The sequence below is a fragment of the Artemia sp. Qi Xiang Cuo genome, chromosome 15, assembly GCF_049724085.1.
Source record: "Artemia sp. Qi Xiang Cuo chromosome 15, ASM4972408v1, whole genome shotgun sequence".
In the NCBI taxonomy this organism is placed as follows: Eukaryota; Metazoa; Arthropoda; class Branchiopoda; order Anostraca; family Artemiidae; genus Artemia; species Artemia sp. Qi Xiang Cuo.
In genome coordinates, this window is record NC_142808.1 from 28,942,328 (window position 1) to 28,963,298 (window position 20,971).

Below are 20,971 nucleotides of genomic sequence, written 5' to 3' on the forward strand. Positions count from 1 at the left end.
CATTTTCACGAGGAAAAAAATAATGTACTACTTTCACGAAGAGAAAAATTAACGAACAAAAGTCAGCACTCAACAAGCAGAATCAGAATTTGGAATGGGGGGGGGGGGGAGTAGAAGTGACCAATCAGGAATTGAGGGAATCGTATTTTTTTCTGTTTTGTAAGAAGTCTTTCGTATTTTGTACGGTTCAAATGTAGAGTTAGTACGGTGTGACCGGTTCAAATGGTGCTTGGGGGCCTGGTAGAAGTGCCTGTCTCTAACTCTAGACATTTTCAATATGTCGCCTCGAACTCCGACTCCATTTAGAAAAAAAATTACTAAGACTCCAACTTCAGAACCCTGTTTTAAAGGTTCTTATAACCAATTTTCACTCTAGCTCCAGACATTTTAAATATATTGACTCCAACTACGATTCCACTCAGCAAAAGTTACTAAAACCCCAACTCCAGATCCCTGTTTTAAAGGTTCTTTTAACTAGGTTTGTAATTTATAACCGATTTCGACTCTAACTTCAGACATTTTCATTATGCCGACTCCAACTCCGACTCCATTCAGCAGAAATATTATTAAGACTCCAACTTCAGAGCTGTGTTTTAAAGGTTCTTTTAACTAGATTTGTAATTTATAACCAATTTTGACTCTAGCTCCAGACATTTTTCAATATGCTGACTCCAACTCCGACTCCCTTCAGCCAAAAATTACTAAACTCCAACCCCAAAGCCAGACTTTAAAGGTTCTTTTAACTAGATTTGTAACTTATAACCGATCTCAAGTCTAACCCCAGACATTTTAAATATGCTGACTTCAACTCTGACTCCATTCAGCAAACAATTACTGACGTCCCACTCCAGAGCCCTGTTTTAAAGGTTCTTTTAACTTTATAATAATTTATTATCGATTTCAAGTCTACCTCTAGACATTTTCAGTATGCCGTCTCCAAGTTCGACTCCACTCGGCAAGAAATTACTAAAATTCCAACTCCAGAGCACCGTTCTAAAGATTCATTTAACTAGATTTGTAATTTACAACCAATTTCGAATCTAGCTCCAGGTATTTTTATTATACAGACTCCAAATCCGACTCTATTCAGCAAAAATTACTAAAACTCCAACACTATAGCCCTGTTTTAAAGGTTCTTTTAACTAGACTTGTAATTTATAACCGATTTTGAGTCTACCTCAAAACATTTTCAATATGCCGACTCCAGCTCCGACTCCATTCAGCAGAAATTACTAAAATTCCAACTTCAGAGCCCTGTTTTAAAGGTTCTTTTTAAGTAGATGAAAAATTTATAACCGATTTTGTCTCTAGCTCCAGATATTTTCAATATGCTGACTCCAACTTTGACTCCATTCATAAAAAATTACTAAAAATCCAACTTCAGATCCCTGTTTTAAAGGTTCTTTTAAGTAGATTTTTAATTTTTAACCTATTTCAACTCTAACTCCAGACATTTTCTATATACCGCCTCCAATTTCGACTCTATTCAGCAAAAATTACCGAAACTCCAACTCCAGAGTCCTGTTTAACGGTTCTTTTAACTAGATTTGTAATTTGTAACCAATTTTGACTCTAATTCCCAATATTTTCAATATGCCGACTCGAACCCCGACTCCATTTATCAAACAATACTAATACTCTCTCTTTCGTTTAGTTAAGGCTAAGTTTTGCAATAATGGACGATTTTCCTAAGAAAAAACACACACAAAAATAGAAAAATATATTACACGTTCCTTAATTATCCCGGCAATATGACTAAAAATGAAGAATTTATGCACTCTTTCAGCCAGTTAAGGCAAATTTTTGTAATAATGGCCCATTTTCCTAAGAAAGATATAACATCAACTCCCCTGGCATTGCCTGCTGGCATTGCCATTGCTCGCCTGCCCATACCTTTATTTTAATTTACACATGTTTTTGGTCTATATTTTATCCTATGTCAGGTTTTGTCAGGTTTTGTTATTTCCATTTGCATAGTCTTCTCTCAAAATGCTGTATTTTCGGAATTTCTATAATTACCCATTTGCTTGGAAACAATAATTTTTAGAAACAAATTCCCCCTCTCTACGTCAACTATCACAGGTGTAAGAAACAGGGCATTTGCTTGAAGCAGGGCTTGTCATGGGAATCTTACCAGCTGTGTCACGGAAACCAGGACCATTGAAAATTTTATGGAAATGTGCTATGGGACCATTTGAGACCCTATGAGAATCTGCTATGATGCTTCTAGAAATACTATTAGAGGCTTCTGGAAATTCTATGGGAATCTGCTATGAGGCTTCTGGAATATATTAGCCAGCACAGAATATTGGAAATAGCCCGCTCTTCCTGGCATCTGGGGGTGTTGTTCTATTGGATAGAAATTGATCTTTCGAGTCCTAATGAAGACAAAAATCATTAGAATATAATGGTCGTTTGAGAAAAAAATACACCGAAAAAAAAGCAAAGTATTATGTAACAACCCGTGTATCTGTCCTTCTCAATTAAAGTCGAAGGATTGCCTCATGGAATCTAAAAGAAACGGTTCGCGTGGGAATGCGTCATCCATAAAAATTCCCCCTTATACAAGAATCAAAGAAAAAAACGCGAAAGAAAAAAAAGAAACGCCTTGAAGAAAAGGAAACGCCTTGAAAAAAAAACACATGAAAAGAAAAAAAGCGTTGAACGTCTCGACGAACAGCATGAAATCACAAAAATTATTATGTTACATTTATGTGTGCTCTGTCATTATGCAACATGTGGGCTGACATTACGTAAGATGTGCGCTGACATTAAGTAACATATGCGCTATCATTAAGTTATTCCCAATAAATCCACTAAGGCACGCATTACCCTCAACTTCAATTACTAAATACCACCTGTGATGCAACATGTCACGCCCTATTGCGTCATCTTCTATTACATAGAAGATGTAATAGAAGATGTAAGATGTAATATTCTATTACAATTTTCTATTACCCTAATATCTGCATCTCTTACAAGCTTAAAAAAGTCTCCAGATCGGGATTCGAAGGGGGTGGGCCCCGTTAGAACCGTCTTGGCCCCACTACTATCGATTAACTTTTCAGATTCTGCATCATTACTTAAAGTCTACATTAAATGAGCTTGTTTCAGATGAATTCTTTATCGGTGTATTGTCACTTGTACTTGTAGCAGTAGAAGAGCTGCTTAACTCAGGGTCAGAAGATGTACCATACCGACCCTTTATCTGTGGAGGGACTTGACCCACAAAAATATCAAAAATGTCCTCAGACTCACTATGAAAAGCTTCAATAAGTTCATTCATTTTTCAACTGCAACATAAAATAGCTTGTGAGAAACTAAATATTGCTTTGTTACCCAACCTTTAGATATACGCAAGTTTTCTAGCCCGGGGGTCCCTGTTTTTCGAGGTATCAACTCTAAGAAAGCACTTATTTTCAACCATCTGGTATATGTTATTGAAAGAGAATACTTTTCCATCAGATTTCGTCCGTGAATTTGTGGTCAGATAAAAAAAAAGAGAGTGGAGGCTCTAGGTAGGATTTTTGGTGTGAAATTACCTACCAAAAAGAGACTGGAGGGTATAGATAGCAATTTGTTGCACGGAGTGATGCAAAGGTTTCTATTTATAAGATTACATGTCTCTAAGGATGTTAAGATATTCTGGAAATATGCGTATAGTTACTACACTATGAAAACAACAATGGGATGGATTAATACATTTTCATTTTTAAAAATATATATTGGACATAGAAAGGCCTGCAACTTATTCTAGTATATTCATAACTAATGAAATTAATTTTTTTAGTAGTACTAATTTATTTTCAAAATACTACAAACAAAATCAGCAGGTGATATACCGAAAGCTTTGCTTGCGAGGGTGTACTACTAGCAAGAAGATACTAATAACAACAAATATAAGGTATAAAGCGTTGGAGAGTAAAACCGTGTGCCAAGAAATGTAAACATGAATAAATCAACACAGTAATACTACATATCATAAAAATCTTGAAGCAACAATAACCCTAAAACTCTTAAACTAATTTCGAAGGAAGCATAGAGTATCAATTGCTTGGGATGCTAATCTTGAACTTGAGTATCCAATCTTATTCTTAAACGTTAGACTTCTTCCACCTCTGGTAATTGGCATGGTTTTGCTATTTATGTAAGTACAAAATTAGACCTCAAGGAAAAAAATATAACAGACTTCCAACGCAACTTCAATTTTGATCATTGATCGGCATGGTGATGTTCATGTTTTTGCAAGTTATGTAAATTTCAAAAATGATATAAAAGAAGAAAAATTCGATGGGCTCCAAGTTAATCTTCAATTTGGAATACAAAATCATAACGTCCTTCTAAGTCAAGTTTTCCATTTTTTCAGGATTTTATTTGGGGATATTTCAGTACCTTTATATAATTTACAAAATTATAAATTTACAATTTGTAAATAATTTACAAAATAATTTACAATTTACAAAATAATTTTCCAGTTGTGTCTGAGAATGTGCTGAAGTGCATTTTAATGTGAGCTTAGTCATGTTAACTTAAGAAAATTCTTTGATAGCAAACTTTTTCGTCGTTTTATAGAATCAAGCCTTATTTTTATAAACTACGCAAACACACTTTTTGATGAAATATTAAAAATGATATTAAAAATTAAAGCGAGCAGATATTGGCTAATATAAGAAGTCGAATTAAATAGAAATAAATCGAACAGAAATTACCATAAATAACAGAGTCAAACGTAGGAGTAAAATATTTTTATCAAATACCTCTATAAGGAGAAACATTTTCTTTGGAGGTTCAACTATTAGCTTGCCATCTTTAGCCATTATAATAAAAAAAACTAATCGTTTAATCTATATATTGCTTTCAGGAAATGTAAATTGAATCATCTGATGGTATTTTTTTGTAGGTTAGATGATTTCTGTAAAGGAAGTTTCCTCAAATTTTAATTCTCCTGTCACAATAATCTAGCGTAAAAATTAAAACAATAATCTCAAAACTATACAGACAAAATTTCACCGTTCTATTTTGAATTTTTGAGTTGCTTTGTTCAGTGTAAGTAAGTAAGAAGTAAGTATGACGGGACTAGACTCTTAAGGTCCAAACCGGCGGTGCTGATCTCCGTTTCGTGGCCCTTCAGCCAGGAAGTGCAATGGGGGGCTGGGGGCCAGCCATCCTTTGTTCAGTGCAAAGGTGGAAACACACATACAATGTTCTAGATATTTATTGAAATTTCTTAGGATTTTGTATGAAACTTCCTTTGCATTGTTGTCAACCATAGCTACCATATACAAAAAAATTAACCTGTTAATATAACTGACATTTTAGTGTTCCTCTTGCCAATATTACGGTCACAGCTGGCGAGCATCAACTTTTTGCTACAGATTCAAACGAACAGAGAAGATCCGTTTTAAGCAGTAGTGTCCACTGGCTTTATAATGCCAAAACCAGAGAGAATGACATTGCACTCTTAACGGTAAATAATTCCAGTTCCTGATTAATATGATTTGTCGGCTAACATTTGGTGTGTATAAATCAACTTCGATTTGCAGTTTTTCTAAAGGAAGAAATTGGCAATAAAACATAAACAGCTTATTTCTCTTCTTTCCCGAGAACTTCATCTTACTATGGTGAAAAATTACAAGTCTGCGAAAGCGAAGTTGGGCCTAACTAGAACTGAAAACAAAAGAAAAAGAAGAAAAAAAGTTGTGAATTTACAATAAGTCTGTCAATAATAAGCATTATACGAGGGATGGCTTGTAGCATGTTTTAAAATTGGATGTTAACAGATTTACTTTGAGTCACGTTTATTTCATGAAATCTAGAGGAAAAATTACAAACAAAGCAAGAAGAGTATTTTCTCTTCCTTGAGTATATTTTGTTCCTTCGTAACCAAAAGGCTGCAAACTCGAAAACATAAAATTATCGTGGACTTTCATCAAATTTAATATAAAACAAATAGTTGCTGAAAATATTGATCCTGTTATTGATAATAATTAATCTTCTCTAATTAATATTCAGATTGAGTGGCAACATTTCAGATTTGAATTTTTACGACTAAATTTAAAATTTAAAAACTTAAATTTAAACGAATGACTCAATAAAGCAATAAAATTTAAAGGAATAATTCATTAAAGGAATAAAATTTAAAAGAATAATTCATTAAGGAGAAAGGAATAATTCAATAAAGGAATAAAATTTAAAGGAATAATTCATTAAAGGAATAAAATTTAAAGGAATAATTCATTAAAGGAATAAAATTTAAAAGAATAATTCATTAAAAGAATAAAATTGTAAGGAATAATTCATTAAAGAAGTCAAAGAAAAGCGCTTGTTGAATACTGTCATTGAAAGTATTTGTCGAATACTTTGATCGAAAGTGTTCTTGGGAAAAGTAGAAGTCAAAAATTCTTAGAGTATATCCTTTTCTTATTATTAAAGAGGTTAAATACAACAGACAGTTTAAATCTACATTTCATAAAATGAAAGCATTCTTATGCTATTTCAATGCTTAAGTTGAACTAAAATACTATATTAGAGTGGATTAGCACAATCACAAGAGGTTTTCTGCTATAATACGTAATTAATTAAAAGAAAACCTTCCGAAAAAGTTTTTCAAACAAAAGCAAAGAGCCATATAAAATTTTCAAAAACAAAAATAAAGTTTTATAATAATTCAAACTAAAAAAATCGTTAATAGCAAACAAACCGTAAAATTTCTGAAGCCTGTTGCATCATTTGTGTTTAATTGAAATCTATATGCATTTTGAACAGAACTTTAATTTTCAAAACATCGACAAAAAATGAATCACTACAATTACCATGATGATTGAACAGAAGCGTCAAAAATACCTACATTTTTGACTAAGAAATACCAACAATTTTTCAATACTATTACTAACAACTTACCGCAGCACCAAGCTGCCTGAGGCCAGCACAGCTATTTACCTTCCTCCCCAATCCCAATCTCTTTACACCCTCCCAAGAAGTTCTCATTTCCCTTCAATATTTATTTGGGATATCCCCCCCCCCCACCCCCATTCAGGAAAGACCTGCTTTTTGTTTGGGCCTAGACGGTTTGGCGACAAGGACAATCTTTGTCAATATGTAATCCTTCATCTGCGGAACGTGTCCTAGCCATCTCAACCGTTATCTCGTTACAGCCCTAGAAAGCAGGATTGAACCACATTTTTCGTATAGCTTACTGATTGAGATAAGACAAGTCAGTCGGCTATCCGAAACAATTCATAGGCGATTTCTCTGGAAGGCGTGTAGAAAATTCTCCTTCGGTTTTCGGAGCGCCCACGCTTCAGAACGCCACTCGACCATTGTCATCACTTTAGCTTCCAATATTTAAATCTTGGTTTGCTGACTCATCTCCCTATTCTTCCAGACACTGATCGTTTAATATATAAAGATTTAAATTCCTGAAAATCTCTGCAGTTTGAGATTTTATTTAACTGTAATTTTTTCTTTTTCAAAGTTAAAAATATAAAATAATTTTTTTTAATATATTTTGTTTTCAGTAAACCGCAATTGAAACAATAAGTTTATAATCTTTTAAGGTTAGGGCGGGGGGGGGGGTGGAGAAGGGACAGTAGTCAAATTCCTGCTTGTAGTGACTTTAGTTCGTTTTAACTTCTAATTCGATATTCAACTGAGTTTTTACTCGCTTCAAGATCTATTTATTCATCTATATCATTAAATGTTATATTTATGTTTGATAGGGTTGTTTATTTTAATTTTTGTTCCCTTTGGATTTCATTTATTATTTGATAGCAATTTTTGATCAATTTGAGTTTAAATTATTATATGAGTTTAGTTTCTTTAGTTTTAGTTTAATATGGCTCTTAAGTTTTCTTTGGAGAACATCTTTTTCAGATTTTTTTAAAAATAAATTTCTATTAATCTAAGTTTTCTTTGGAGAACATCTTTTTCAGATTTAAAAAAAAATAAATTTTTGTTAATCTAATGAATATTTTTCCAGTTTCTCAGGTCCTTTGCTTAAGAATTAAAAAAACAATTCTAATTTAAACTATTAAGTTGCATAAGGTGATTTGGGCGTTGGCTTTGATTATTGGCTTTGGTTGTGATCTGAGTGTTGGCTGTAACTATAATTATTGTATAAATGTTATTCAAATAAACTAAGATTTCGATTCAACAATAATATACGGATAATATAATTTTTAGGAATAATTTTACACCTGAAATTACGGCCTGGTAAAATTTTATTTAGTCTCAATATTTTGCCCCTTTGCTATTTTCTATGGTTGGAATTTTTTTTTTAATGGGGTGCTTAACTTCAAAAAGTGAAAATAAAAATAAAAGCAACAAGAATAGTGAGCCTGACTTTATTGCCTTCTCCTGTACCTTAAATCTTGTGAATTTTTTTTTTTTTTTTCTAAGGCATGATCCAAATCCAAATCTGAAGTTAAGCTATTATACATTTAAAATCCTGAAACCTAGCCTATTTTTTAATAATAACCAAATCCTCAATCCACCTATAAGATGTTCTGTGTTCGTTTTATATTTGTATTTTGCCACGCAACTTAGACGCATTGGTAACACGAGCTTTAGACTTTCTATATGGTACATTGTTTTGAAATATGCTTTTAATGTTTTTTTTTTAAACAGCGTTATTTGGAAACTGTATTTTTAGAGAAGAAAACAGCATCATCGGCATTATTTTCTTTAGTGCCCGGTGGTTCCATTTCTTGACCTAGCATTAACTTTGTCAAGCAAATGAGGGAAGTCAGCAAATAAGGAAAATACAAAAAATTTTGGGTCAACACCAAGATTTTTAAACCACAGATACAAATTAATATTCATACAAATCAAAATACATTTTTAAAAAGACAATTATAAAAGATATTTTCTAAGGTTATGAATTGCTTGTTTTTTAAAGGTAGACCTTTCCTTTGCATTAAACAGCTATGTCGCTGTAGTAAATCTTCCTCAGCTTGATGAAGAGACCAATGAAGGATTAGAAGCAACCCTTGTTGGCTGGGGCACATCAAGTTCTACGGATACTCTGCTCTCTGACGTCCCACAAAAGGTAACAATGCCTACAGAAGCAAAAATGTTATACCATTGAATTATGCTAAACAGGAATACACACAAACACCGCCACACCCACACACACACCTCAAGCACCAGAGACACCCACACACAAACACACAAACACACACACACTCTCTCACACTCAAAATCTCTCACTCTCTCTCTCTATCTGTCTCTCTGACCATGTCAATGACTCACAGACAGAGATATACATACAGACACACACACACAGACACACACACACACACACACACACACACACACACACACACACACACACACACACACACACACACACACACACACACACACACACACACACACACACACACACACACACACACACACACACACACACACACACACACACACACACACACACACACACACACACACACACACACACACACACACACACACACACACACACACACACACACACACACACACACACACACACACACACACACACACACACACACACACACACACACACACACACACACACACACACACACACACACACACACACACACACACACACACACACACACACACACACACACACACACACACACACACACACACACACACACACACACACACACACACACACACACACACACACACACACACACACACACACACACACACACACACACACACACACACACACACACACACACACACACACACACACACACACACACACACACACACACACACACACACACACACACACACACACACACACACACACACACACACACACACACACACACACACACACACACACACACACACACACACACACACACACACACACACACACACACACACACACACACACACACACACACACACACACACACACACACACACACACACACACACACACACACACACACACACACACACACACACACACACACACACACACACACACACACACACACACACACACACACACACACACACACACACACACACACACACACACACACACACACACACACACACACACACACACACACACACACACACACACACACACACACACACACACACACACACACACACACACACACACACACACACACACACACACACACACACACACACACACACACACACACACACACACACACACACACACACACACACACACACACACACACACACACACACACACACACACACACACACACACACACACACACACACACACACACACACACACACACACACACACACACACACACACACACACACACACACACACACACACACACACACACACACACACACACACACACACACACACACACACACACACACACACACACACACACACACACACACACACACACACACACACACACACACACACACACACACACACACACACACACACACACACACACACACACACACACACACACACACACACACACACACACACACACACACACACACACACACACACACACACACACACACACACACACACACACACACACACACACACACACACACACACACACACACACACACACACACACACACACACACACACACACACACACACACACACACACACACACACACACACACACACACACACACACACACACACACACACACACACACACACACACACACACACACACACACACACACACACACACACACACACACACACACACACACACACACACACACACACACACACACACACACACACACACACACACACACACACACACACACACACACACACACACACACACACACACACACACACACACACACACACACACACACACACACACACACACACACACACACACACACACACACACACACACACACACACACACACACACACACACACACACACACACACACACACACACACACACACACACACACACACACACACACACACACACACACACACACACACACACACACACACACACACACACACACACACACACACACACACACACACACACACACACACACACGCACATTTTTTACTGTTTAAAAAAATAAAGTTGTGAGACAGAGTCAAACTTTAGCGTAAAGAGGAATAATTTCTGTTCGTTTTAAGTTTTAATGTCACTCCTTGCTCGTTTTTTAGTTGATTTCTAAAGGTTTTTGAATTAATGAAACTTTGATTTTGGCTCACCGTACATGAATAATTAAAACGAAATTTGCATATTAATTTTACTTTTTTTTGGCTAAATGGCTTTCTCGAAATTTTGTTCTGGCGCAACTTACGAATTAACTTACGTAGCAAACTTCTATATTCGTATGTTTTTGTTAATTATATGAGGGGTTTCACCCCCTAATCAATACCTCGCTCTTTACTCTAAAGTTCGAATTTCAGTTTGTTTTAAGTTTTAATGTTGCTCCTTACTTTCAGTTGAAAAAACTTTTTTTTATTCAATTTCTGATGTTTTTTTTTTTAAATAATGCCAGAAAATCCGTCACGACCTTCATAGAGTCCCTTCTCTTATAAAATCACACTCCATGGAAAGATTCTCCCCCGTAACCCCTTCCTCTGACCCCCCCCCCACCAGAAAGAAATTGCTCCTGAAATTGTCTGTATACCTTCCATTAACCAATACTATATGTAAACAATGGGCAAAATTCATAACTTGCAGCCCTTCCACCTGGAACTGTGGGGCATTAAGTTATCCTCAAAGAATATTAATTAGATTTTCGACTATGCTGAACAAAATAGCTATCTCAAAATTTGTAATGGGTAAGTTCGGGAGAAAAATACTCGTGGGAGGGGGCGAAGTTGCCCTCCAATTTTTTGGTCATTCAAAAATGGCCCTAGAACTTTTAATTTCCGTTCGAATGAGTCCTTTCTCGATATTCCAGGAGTACTGAATCGATATTATCGCCACATTAAAAAAAAAAAAAAAAAAAAATAAACACGCATGCGTAATGTTTCTTCTGGCAAAAAACACAAAATTCCACATTTTTGTAGATTGGAGCTTGAAACTTCTATAGTAGGATTCTCTGATACGCTGAATCTGATGGTGTGATTTTCATTAAAGTTCTATGACTTTTAGGGGTTGTTTCCCCCTTTTTTCGAAAATAAGACAAATTTTCTCAGGCGCGTAAATTTTATGGGTTAAACTTAAGGAAATTAATATTAAACTTAATGAAACATATTTATTTGAAATCAGCATAAAAATCTGATTCTTTTGATGTTTCTATTGGTATCAAAACTCCGTTTTTTAGAGTTTCGATTACTATTGGGCCGGGTCGCTCCTTACTTACAGTTCGTTACCACAAACTGTTTGAAAATAAGTGAGATTCTCTACAGCTACCAACACTTACAAACTATATATAGATGGATTATTACACAAAACTACGACTGATCGAAATTCTGCCAGAATGTTCAAGTTTTGTTGAAAACTTTTAAAAAGTTGTTACAATTTACACGTAATAAAACTATGTCAAGAAAAAAACGAAATGACATCATTTTATACAATTTATCCTCCAAAAGAGTTGTGCTTGGTAAAGTAAAATTATATGAAAATTTAAAGATAGGCCTATAGTCAGTCAAAATCAAAGCGAAAAGAAACCACTTTGAATAAATAAATGAAACCTAAAACGAACCAAAATTGAAATGAATTATCAAATCAAACTAAAAAACAACAGAAATTATCAAAAATATGCATAAGGCTGTCCTATTTCCTATTACATTTTATTTATAACAGTGGTTATTGTTAATTAATAGCAAAATGTAGTTATAATTGTCATGACTTTTGGTTGCCCTTCGTCTTCAATGGCAAATTTAGTGGTAGTAACATATACAGAGTCATAAAATTACAACCGACACAATCAAATGATTTGAACTGTGTTATTTTGTAGACACAACTACCAATATTGAGCGACGCAACATGCCGACAAGCTTACAGTAGCAGTGAAATTGTAGATTCCATGATATGTGCTGGTGGTGATTCGTCAGGCTTTTGTCAGGTAAGACCACTGTAGATAAATTTAGACAGAACAACCATTCCTATCTCAACCATTAGACAAAGCCGGACCGAGATACAACTGCTCCAGAGAACATATAAACAAGTATAAACATAAGCGACATTAGATTTTTTAACGGGTAGACAAGTCAGATTTCTCTTTAACGCGAAACTTGGCTTCACATTTGTAGCACTAACTTTAAAGAATCTAATTTTAAATTAATGTGTTCCAATACATATATAAAAATACATAATTAGTAGTGTAATGTTTTTATTAGATGTTTTTAGAAATTACAAGTTGGTTTCGAAGTTGATTTCAAAGTCTCGAGTTGGTTTCAAAGGTATTTTAAGAAAGTTTCTTCCAAAATACGTGTTCCAGGATAATATACACTGGACCGCTGATAGTAGACTAAATAGGAGGAGCTGCTTGTACGCGCCGAGAATGTAGTAGCCAAAAATTATGGAGTTTGATTATACTGACTAAATTTATATAGCCTACAGTGACTTATTAGAATTTGTAGGTAAGACTTTGTACTTTAAAACAATCCTCGTTACCTAAATGCAAGTTTATATAATAATACTTGTAGATTCTCTAGCCTCTGGGTTATAGAACTGGGAAATTCTTGAAATTAATTATATTCATCCCCAATTGACTTGTATATTTCATTTATCCTTAAAGGTTTCAATATTACATTTCTAGTTTCCTTGTAAACTGAAAAGTTGTTTTTAAGGGTTTTTTTTAGAGACTATGCCACCAAAAATGGACCATTCCCCCAAAATAAATTCCTGCGTACGTGTCCATGCAATGCTGTACCTTTTTGTGGCATTAAATTAAAAAAAAATTCAAATAAATCGATTGGCCAGTTCGGCTTAAGACCTTTCATGTAAAATGTACCTCTTTCATAACAGGACAATTCTCCACCTCGAACTTAGGTCCCTTTTGTATTCAGACATTTACAAAATTTACAGAAAAGCAAAAGAAAAACTAAATTTAAACTGACTATCCAGCTGTCAAATTGATCATTTTTTCTTTGTATTAGCCTATTCAACTAGATAAAATGAACAGGTTAAAAAAAAATTTGTCACTGGAGAATCTTATCAAATAGCTTGTGATAAAAAAAAACTGGAAGTAAAAAGTGACTTGGGCCAAAATCCACCAAAACAAAAAATGGAATTCTCATGACAATTGCTAAAACAACTGTATTGGCTTTTTATGCTGATTCTAAATATATAACATCCTTTCAGTTTATTGTTATCCACCCAAAAAAAAAAATATGAGAAAATTTGGCTAGTTTTTGAAAAAAAGGGGAACACCCCCAGAAATGTGAGTGATCTTATTAAAAATCCCTTGATAAAAAATCATATCAGGAAACTCTACGATAGAAGTTTCAAGCTCCAATTTTCAAAATGGGGAGTTTCGCATTTTTTTTTTTTTTTTTTCAGAAGAAATATCGTCGATTCATTTTTGTTTGTTTTGCTTTTTCCTAGGGGTGATTGTATCAAAGTGAATGTCCAAGATAATTGGGAGGGAGCTCATTCAAACGTAAATTGAAAGCTCTTTTTTAATGACCATACACGTTGGGCCAGAGGAAAGTCTAGTTTTCTGCCATTTTATGCCACCAAACTACGACTTTACTCCAAAGAGGACGAATTTGCAATCAACTTAAAATTATGAGAAGTTAATTGATTTAAAAGTACCAATAACTATATTTTATACTTCCCAGTAGCAAAAGAAGTAATGCTAAACGGTGGCACTACTGGCTTCAACCAGGTTGATTCACTTTATTTGTAATAAAATTAGGCTGCGTTTTGTAATCTGTAATTGCGTATCAGCTACAATGAGCGCGGGGGGGGGGGTGAGTCATTGTTAAGGTGGGGATAGGGTAGATTCCTAAAAAAAAGATACATTTTAATGGACACACTGCTTATTCTTCGTGAGGCTTCATATAAATGTTGAAAGGGGTAGAGAGGAGTCGGAAATAATTAAATTGTTTCTCTATACAGCTAAAATATTACATTCCCATGTCTACCAGCACATAGGGGGGAAAAGGCAAAGCAGGCAATCATCAGCCCAGCCAGTAAACTTATTTGGTGTGGCAAATACTGCTAGGAACTTAGTTTTCAGCAATTTCAAATGGTATTATTTTTCTTGTTCTATTTATATGAATTACTTCGATGTATTTAAACAAATGATTTCAATATATTTATCGACAGGAAAATCTTTTTGCAGAGCTTGTAATAGTTTTAGTTATTCAAAAGATCAAAAGTTTGTCTCATTCTTACTTCTTATTCTTTACTCTGAAGTTTGGCTTTTTTTCAAATTTTTAAAGAAAATTTGCAATTGGAAAAAAAAAGATTTTTCAAAGCACAAAAAAACTTTCGTTTAATGAGCAGGGCTTTGAAAAGGGGGCAGTCCCCCTAATATACGAAGTAATTTCAATTTGTTTTGAGTTTTAAACTTGCTCCTTACTTGAGTTGAAAAATCTTTTCTATTTGTTTAATTACATTTCAAGAGACTGTGGAGAACTGTGAATGCAATACTTTTGGTAACGCAGAAAAAAAATCAATAGTTAAATGATCTCTGTTTAGATTTTGATGTTAATCAAATAGTTTATGATAACTGGCGGTAAGTAAGGAGAAATTGTAACGTATATGAGGGGATTTACCCTCTCCTCAACACCTCGCTCCTTAAATTTTGTCTCAATTCTTTAAAAACCACTTCTGAAGCACAAAGGTCGTTTAGATAGAGCAATACATAGCTTTTTTTAAAGTGCCGAAATACCTTGGCATGAAGATCGAGGTGTTGAAGAAGAGGGGGCAACCCTACTCATTGAGGCCTACATAATAATTTCTGTTCGTTTTAAGTTTTAATGTTGCTCCTTACTTTTAGTTGAAAAATCTTGTTTTTTTAATTTAATGATGCTTAGAGACAAATATTTTTCTAAAGGAAGTGGAAAAAGTATATCAATTAAAGTAAAAGTATAAAAAAATGAAAAAAGTAAGTAATTACAAAAAAATAGACGAAAAAATAGCCTACCTCCAAAAGCCAAGATGTAAACTCAGTAGTAACCATCTTTTGAATTTGCGGCTTCCCCCGTACCAAACAGGTTTTTCTGGTAGGTATTCTATTCTACAGGTCATTACATCTTTGCCAAGAGATTTACGCAATTTCTAGTTCAAGGTATATACATGTCTTTTTTTAGTGATAAACCAAAACCAGCATGTCTTGTTTCGCTGTTATGCAATTATTTTTTGTATATATTCAGATTTCAAATTAGGTTCTTCAACAGTTTTGAATAGTTCATTCAACTTAGCACTACTGACATTTTTTGTGAAAATTTACATAGAAATGGATAATTCTAAGCAATTTCTGGTGAGAAAAATTTTCTCATTATTATAATAAAAAGAAATTGTCTCGTCATTAATTTAAGGAAGAAATTCTTTCCTTACACTGTGTAGTTACCTCTTTTAAAAGGCTTCCTTCATCATTAAATATCAAATGATCCATGTATTTCAATTTTAGCAAATATTCAAAAAAGAGAGACATGTTCACTTTGATTTTGGTTCATTGAATATGAAAAATTAAAATAGAATTTGCATATTAGTTTCGACAGATATGAAAGGTTGCCTCCCTCCTGTATATCTTGCTCTTAAATTTCGTTCAAATCCCAAAGGTTGGTCTTCCTTTTTTACCGTGATTTTAAATATTTCGTAATTTAGGTATATAACTTTTAAAAGCTTTGCATATAATTGTCGACTTTTTGTGTGTTTCGTTACTATGGAATTGAAGATCCTATGCCCCCTTGTTAATATTTTGAATAAGTAAGAATTGAGCCAGCTAAGTATATGCTGAGATATAGGCTAGAGGGCGAACCCTTTATATACTTAATAATTTTTTAGTTTAGGCTATGTCCAGGAGTCTTTTTCTTCCTTTTTCTGTGATTTTAAGTATTTCGTAATTTAGGTATATAAGTTTTAAAAGCTTTGCATATAAAAAAAAAACTATATAATTATAAACTTCTTGTGTTTTGACACTATGGAATTGAAGGCTCAGGGCCCTCCGTTAATATTCTTAATGATTAAAAATTGAGCTAGCTAATTAAATTTTGTCATTTTTTTTTTTTATTTAAAATTTTGGGGGTTTAGTACAAGGATATTCGTATGTACGCGAAGCTTTTATAAAAATATATGACTGGGAAAAGGGCAATGAATCAATTCTAACACAGTTTTCTTTTCTTGGTATCCGTTAAAAACGAAATTTTTGTGTTAAATAAGTAATTCTTGTATCTTTTAAAAGAGCTTTACGGAATTTGAGAGAGACTCTGTTTCTCGATTCCGTCTGATTAGAGGGGGGTTCTTTGTACAGACTAACTTTCTTTCTGTAAAAAAAAGGGGGGGGGAAATTATTTTGATACTAATTTTTTCTCTTCTTTTTAAGACAAATTATGAAGAATTTGCTGCCCCTCCAGCTGTAAAGAGAGCTATGGCTACCGCAAATAGCGAATAATGTACCCCTCCTCCATCAAAGAAAGCGCGAGATGACGAAGCCGCCTGGTCAGTGTCAGTCCCAATGCAGTCCGGTCAAAAACCAAAAAGACAGTTGGCCACAAGGGTGGAAATCTCCGCTATACAAGCTAGTGACGTCGATACTGCATCAATGTAAGTTGCAAGGACAACAGTAATCAGATTTTCTCGTTCATTGGATCGGCCAGGACTCTCTTTGCAACATAACAAGGAATTTGAGTCCGCCTCATCCGATCAAGATAGTAGGAACACCCCTCTTCACGCCATGCCAGGGACTTCTTATGTACAGCCAGAACTTGTAAGTGTATATATATTTTCTTCCTTTTTTTTATCAAAAATAAGACTACATTTTCTCAGGCGCACAGCTTTCTACGAGTCAAAATTAAAATTTGTTTAGAAAATAATAATCCTATTTCATTTTCTTTCATTAAACAAGTTAGTGTTATATACTGTAAAGCTTTTAAAGCTTTAATTTCTTATACTGATTTTCTAAAAAAAAAAAACCTTAACTTTTAAATTATAAACAATACGTCTTCTAATGAAATAATTAAAATATTCATTTTAAACAAAACTAACAATATTAAAAACAAACAATTCACTGTTTCACAAATCGTTCTCAAACTACTGTATATTTTGCACTAAACCCTTGGCCATATCCAATGTTTATCAAATTACTCCATCGCCACAGCCTGAATTTTAATCCGCTTTAAATTTTAAGTAGGATTTCATGAAGCCGGATATGTATTTGTGATAAAAAAGTCTTTTTTTTAATATTCTCTAATTATGTTTTTCACAATGATGCGAAGAAACATTATTTTGGGCAAACTCAATTATTTTCGTTGACAGATGCATTCGAGAAAGAATTTGAGGCTGTTCTAGTTGAACAGTGTTGTGAAGTCCGATATCTCAACTCGAAAGGGCATCGATCCTCCTACCTCAAAGGAAGCCCCCGGTTCCCAAGGGATCCTCCCCGGGAGGGGTTGGGGGGGGGGTAACTTTTTAGTTAAAAAAAAAAATTTTGATAAAAAAGAAAAAAAGAAAGGTGTGTTATAATTGTGATAAAACTTTCGTCAAAAAAAAAAACAAAAAAAAAAAAAAACTTAATCCATTCATTTTCTAGTTTCAGGGGGAAGCTGTGAAAACTTATGCCTTCCCTGGTCCGGGACTTCAAAGTATTATGAGTAATTGTCCCCACTTATCAGTTGTTAGTGATGGTGCATTATTTGGAATCTCTATGTCTTTCTTATTTACAGGGGAAGAAATGGACAGTCTGATGCAAATTTTTGGGTCGAATTTTTCCGGGTATATCTTTAACAATATATATCCTATTTTTGAATTGAGACCTGACCAAATAGGGACAAGAGATGGAAATAATACTATGTCCCCGGAATTGCGTGAATTTTATTTGTTAGAATCTGCTCTAAGTCATTTGCAAACATGCAGGGTAGATTTTAGCCTTCCCGAGGAAAACGCGAGCATTATTTTAAATGACCCCGTGAAAGTTCTCCATAGCTATATCGACAGAATTCGAGCAAAAGGTGAGATTCAGATTCAGAATTGGAGAGGTCGGGGGGGATTTAAAGCGTCGGTAAATCAAAAAGTTTACTTACAAGAGAGGACATCCGGGGATATTTTTTATTTTCATTTTTAAACAGGCAACCAGACTTTTTACCCAGGGATAAACGAATTTGAAGACAACTTTTTCAACTGGGTAAATAAACTAATATCAACTTTGGATAAATATCGCAAGAGAGGAAGTGGGTCCGTCATTTAATACATTGAATTCATGGATCTGAATTTCATTAAATTTAAAAAAAACTTTATTCTATGGGGGGTGGGAAATCTAAAAATCAAATACCACCCAGATTTGTCGACTACGGGAGGGGTTCAGGGTTTCAGATTTGACACGGGATTGCATTGCTTTAACTACGCGTTTATAATGGCAGCTTATAAGACATTATAAGATGAATCATCAATGAAAAATCTCTACGAAATTACTCGAACGGTTGTTAAAATATTTTATAAATTAATTTTTTTCGTTTTTTAGGTATTGTTGCGGTGTTCATTAAAATAATTAAGAATTTTTGATAAACAAATTTAAATTCTGGGGGGTGGGTGGGTTGTTCTCAGTATGACACAGAATTTTTAGATGGGGAAAAAAACCGAATAAAAAAGGAGTTTTGTATTCAGTGAGGACACCGATGGTGGAAAATGTTAAAAATTTTGTATGGATTATTTACGAGCCTCCCAAAGATGTAAATTCTTATGGTCATTTTTTTCCCGTCACAGCAATAAGTCAACCCTTATCTCAAGGCAGAAAATATGGGGAACGTTTTTATTGCCCCCTGTGCCTTTCCCCATTTAGATTTGAGCGAACATTTTCAGATCACATGAAGCATTACGAAATTCACTGAAATTAAATGATTAATCTGCGAATATAATGCAAAGACATTTTACAGTTTAAAAATCCTCAGAAGCGCCTCCTATGAGCTGTTACAACGTACTTATGCTATGGATCGGGAATGGCCGTGTCCTTAAGCTTCGCATGGATAAATGTATTTGAGGGCCTACCACGAGTTGAATTTTCTTATTCGCATACTTATTGTAATGCTACACCGACCAGGCTCTTTGAAGAGTTTTTTTTACTATGGGCGTGGAGCACCCTATGGACAAGTTATTGGTTTCTTTAATAAAATCAACAAACGAGACAATTTTACAATTACGTCATACCAATTATCCAATGACATTGTCAGATAAAGGGCAACTGGCGTTGGAAAAGGGGACAATTTGCTGGGTGTGTAGGGGTGCCCTTGCCCTAAAAGACGCGGTTCACGACCAAAACCACCTTTTTGACCCCAATTCAACGGAAAAAAATAACTTTCGAGAGTGGGCTCGCAAATTATGTAATTTAAAAATTAAAAAGCCACTTTTTCTACCTGTTCTTGGCCATAAATCTAACTACGGTATGAATTGGATAATACCTGTGTTTGCGTATCTCCAAAAAATTTAAAGAGTGGATGATGCGTGGGTGATATCCAGCTTTACGTTTAAAATCATAACAAAACCAGTGGAAAAGCTGCGGGTGTTGTAATTTTTGTGGAACCTTGTTGAAGCTGGCGTTGAGAATACGAATAAAATTCACTTTTTAGATTCCTTCAGATTTTTGCCTAAATCATTGAGTGAATTGATTAAAGTGCAGAAAAATAAGGACGGCAGCGATGCTTTCCCCCTTCTCAAGCAACAATTTCCAAATGATTTATATGATTTGTTTACAGTCACGGGCATTTATCCTTACGACCATTATTGTTCCTTGTTGAGATTCACCGAGGAATCTATTCTTCCAATTGAATCATTTTACGACAGTCTTCACGATCGTAGTTGCACCCCCGAGGAAT

At 34.8% G+C, this 20,971-nt stretch overlaps 1 protein-coding gene across 3 annotated transcripts in view; it reads left to right on the forward strand.

The window, feature by feature from the left end:
- Positions 1-20,971, forward strand: part of LOC148943521 (trypsin-1-like) — a 202,723-nt gene that overhangs the window by 112,443 nt on the left and 69,309 nt on the right. For 2 of the 3 annotated variants that reach the window (XM_089101772.1, XM_089101773.1), the window contains exons 3-5: positions 5,320-5,467; positions 8,897-9,046; positions 12,949-13,056. In XM_089101772.1, the coding sequence (XP_088957898.1) occupies positions 5,320-5,467; positions 8,897-9,046; positions 12,949-13,056 (406 nt within the window). The remainder of the gene's footprint in view (positions 1-5,319; positions 5,468-8,896; positions 9,047-12,948; positions 13,057-20,971) is intronic. The other variant, XM_089101774.1, reaches the window with a different exon arrangement.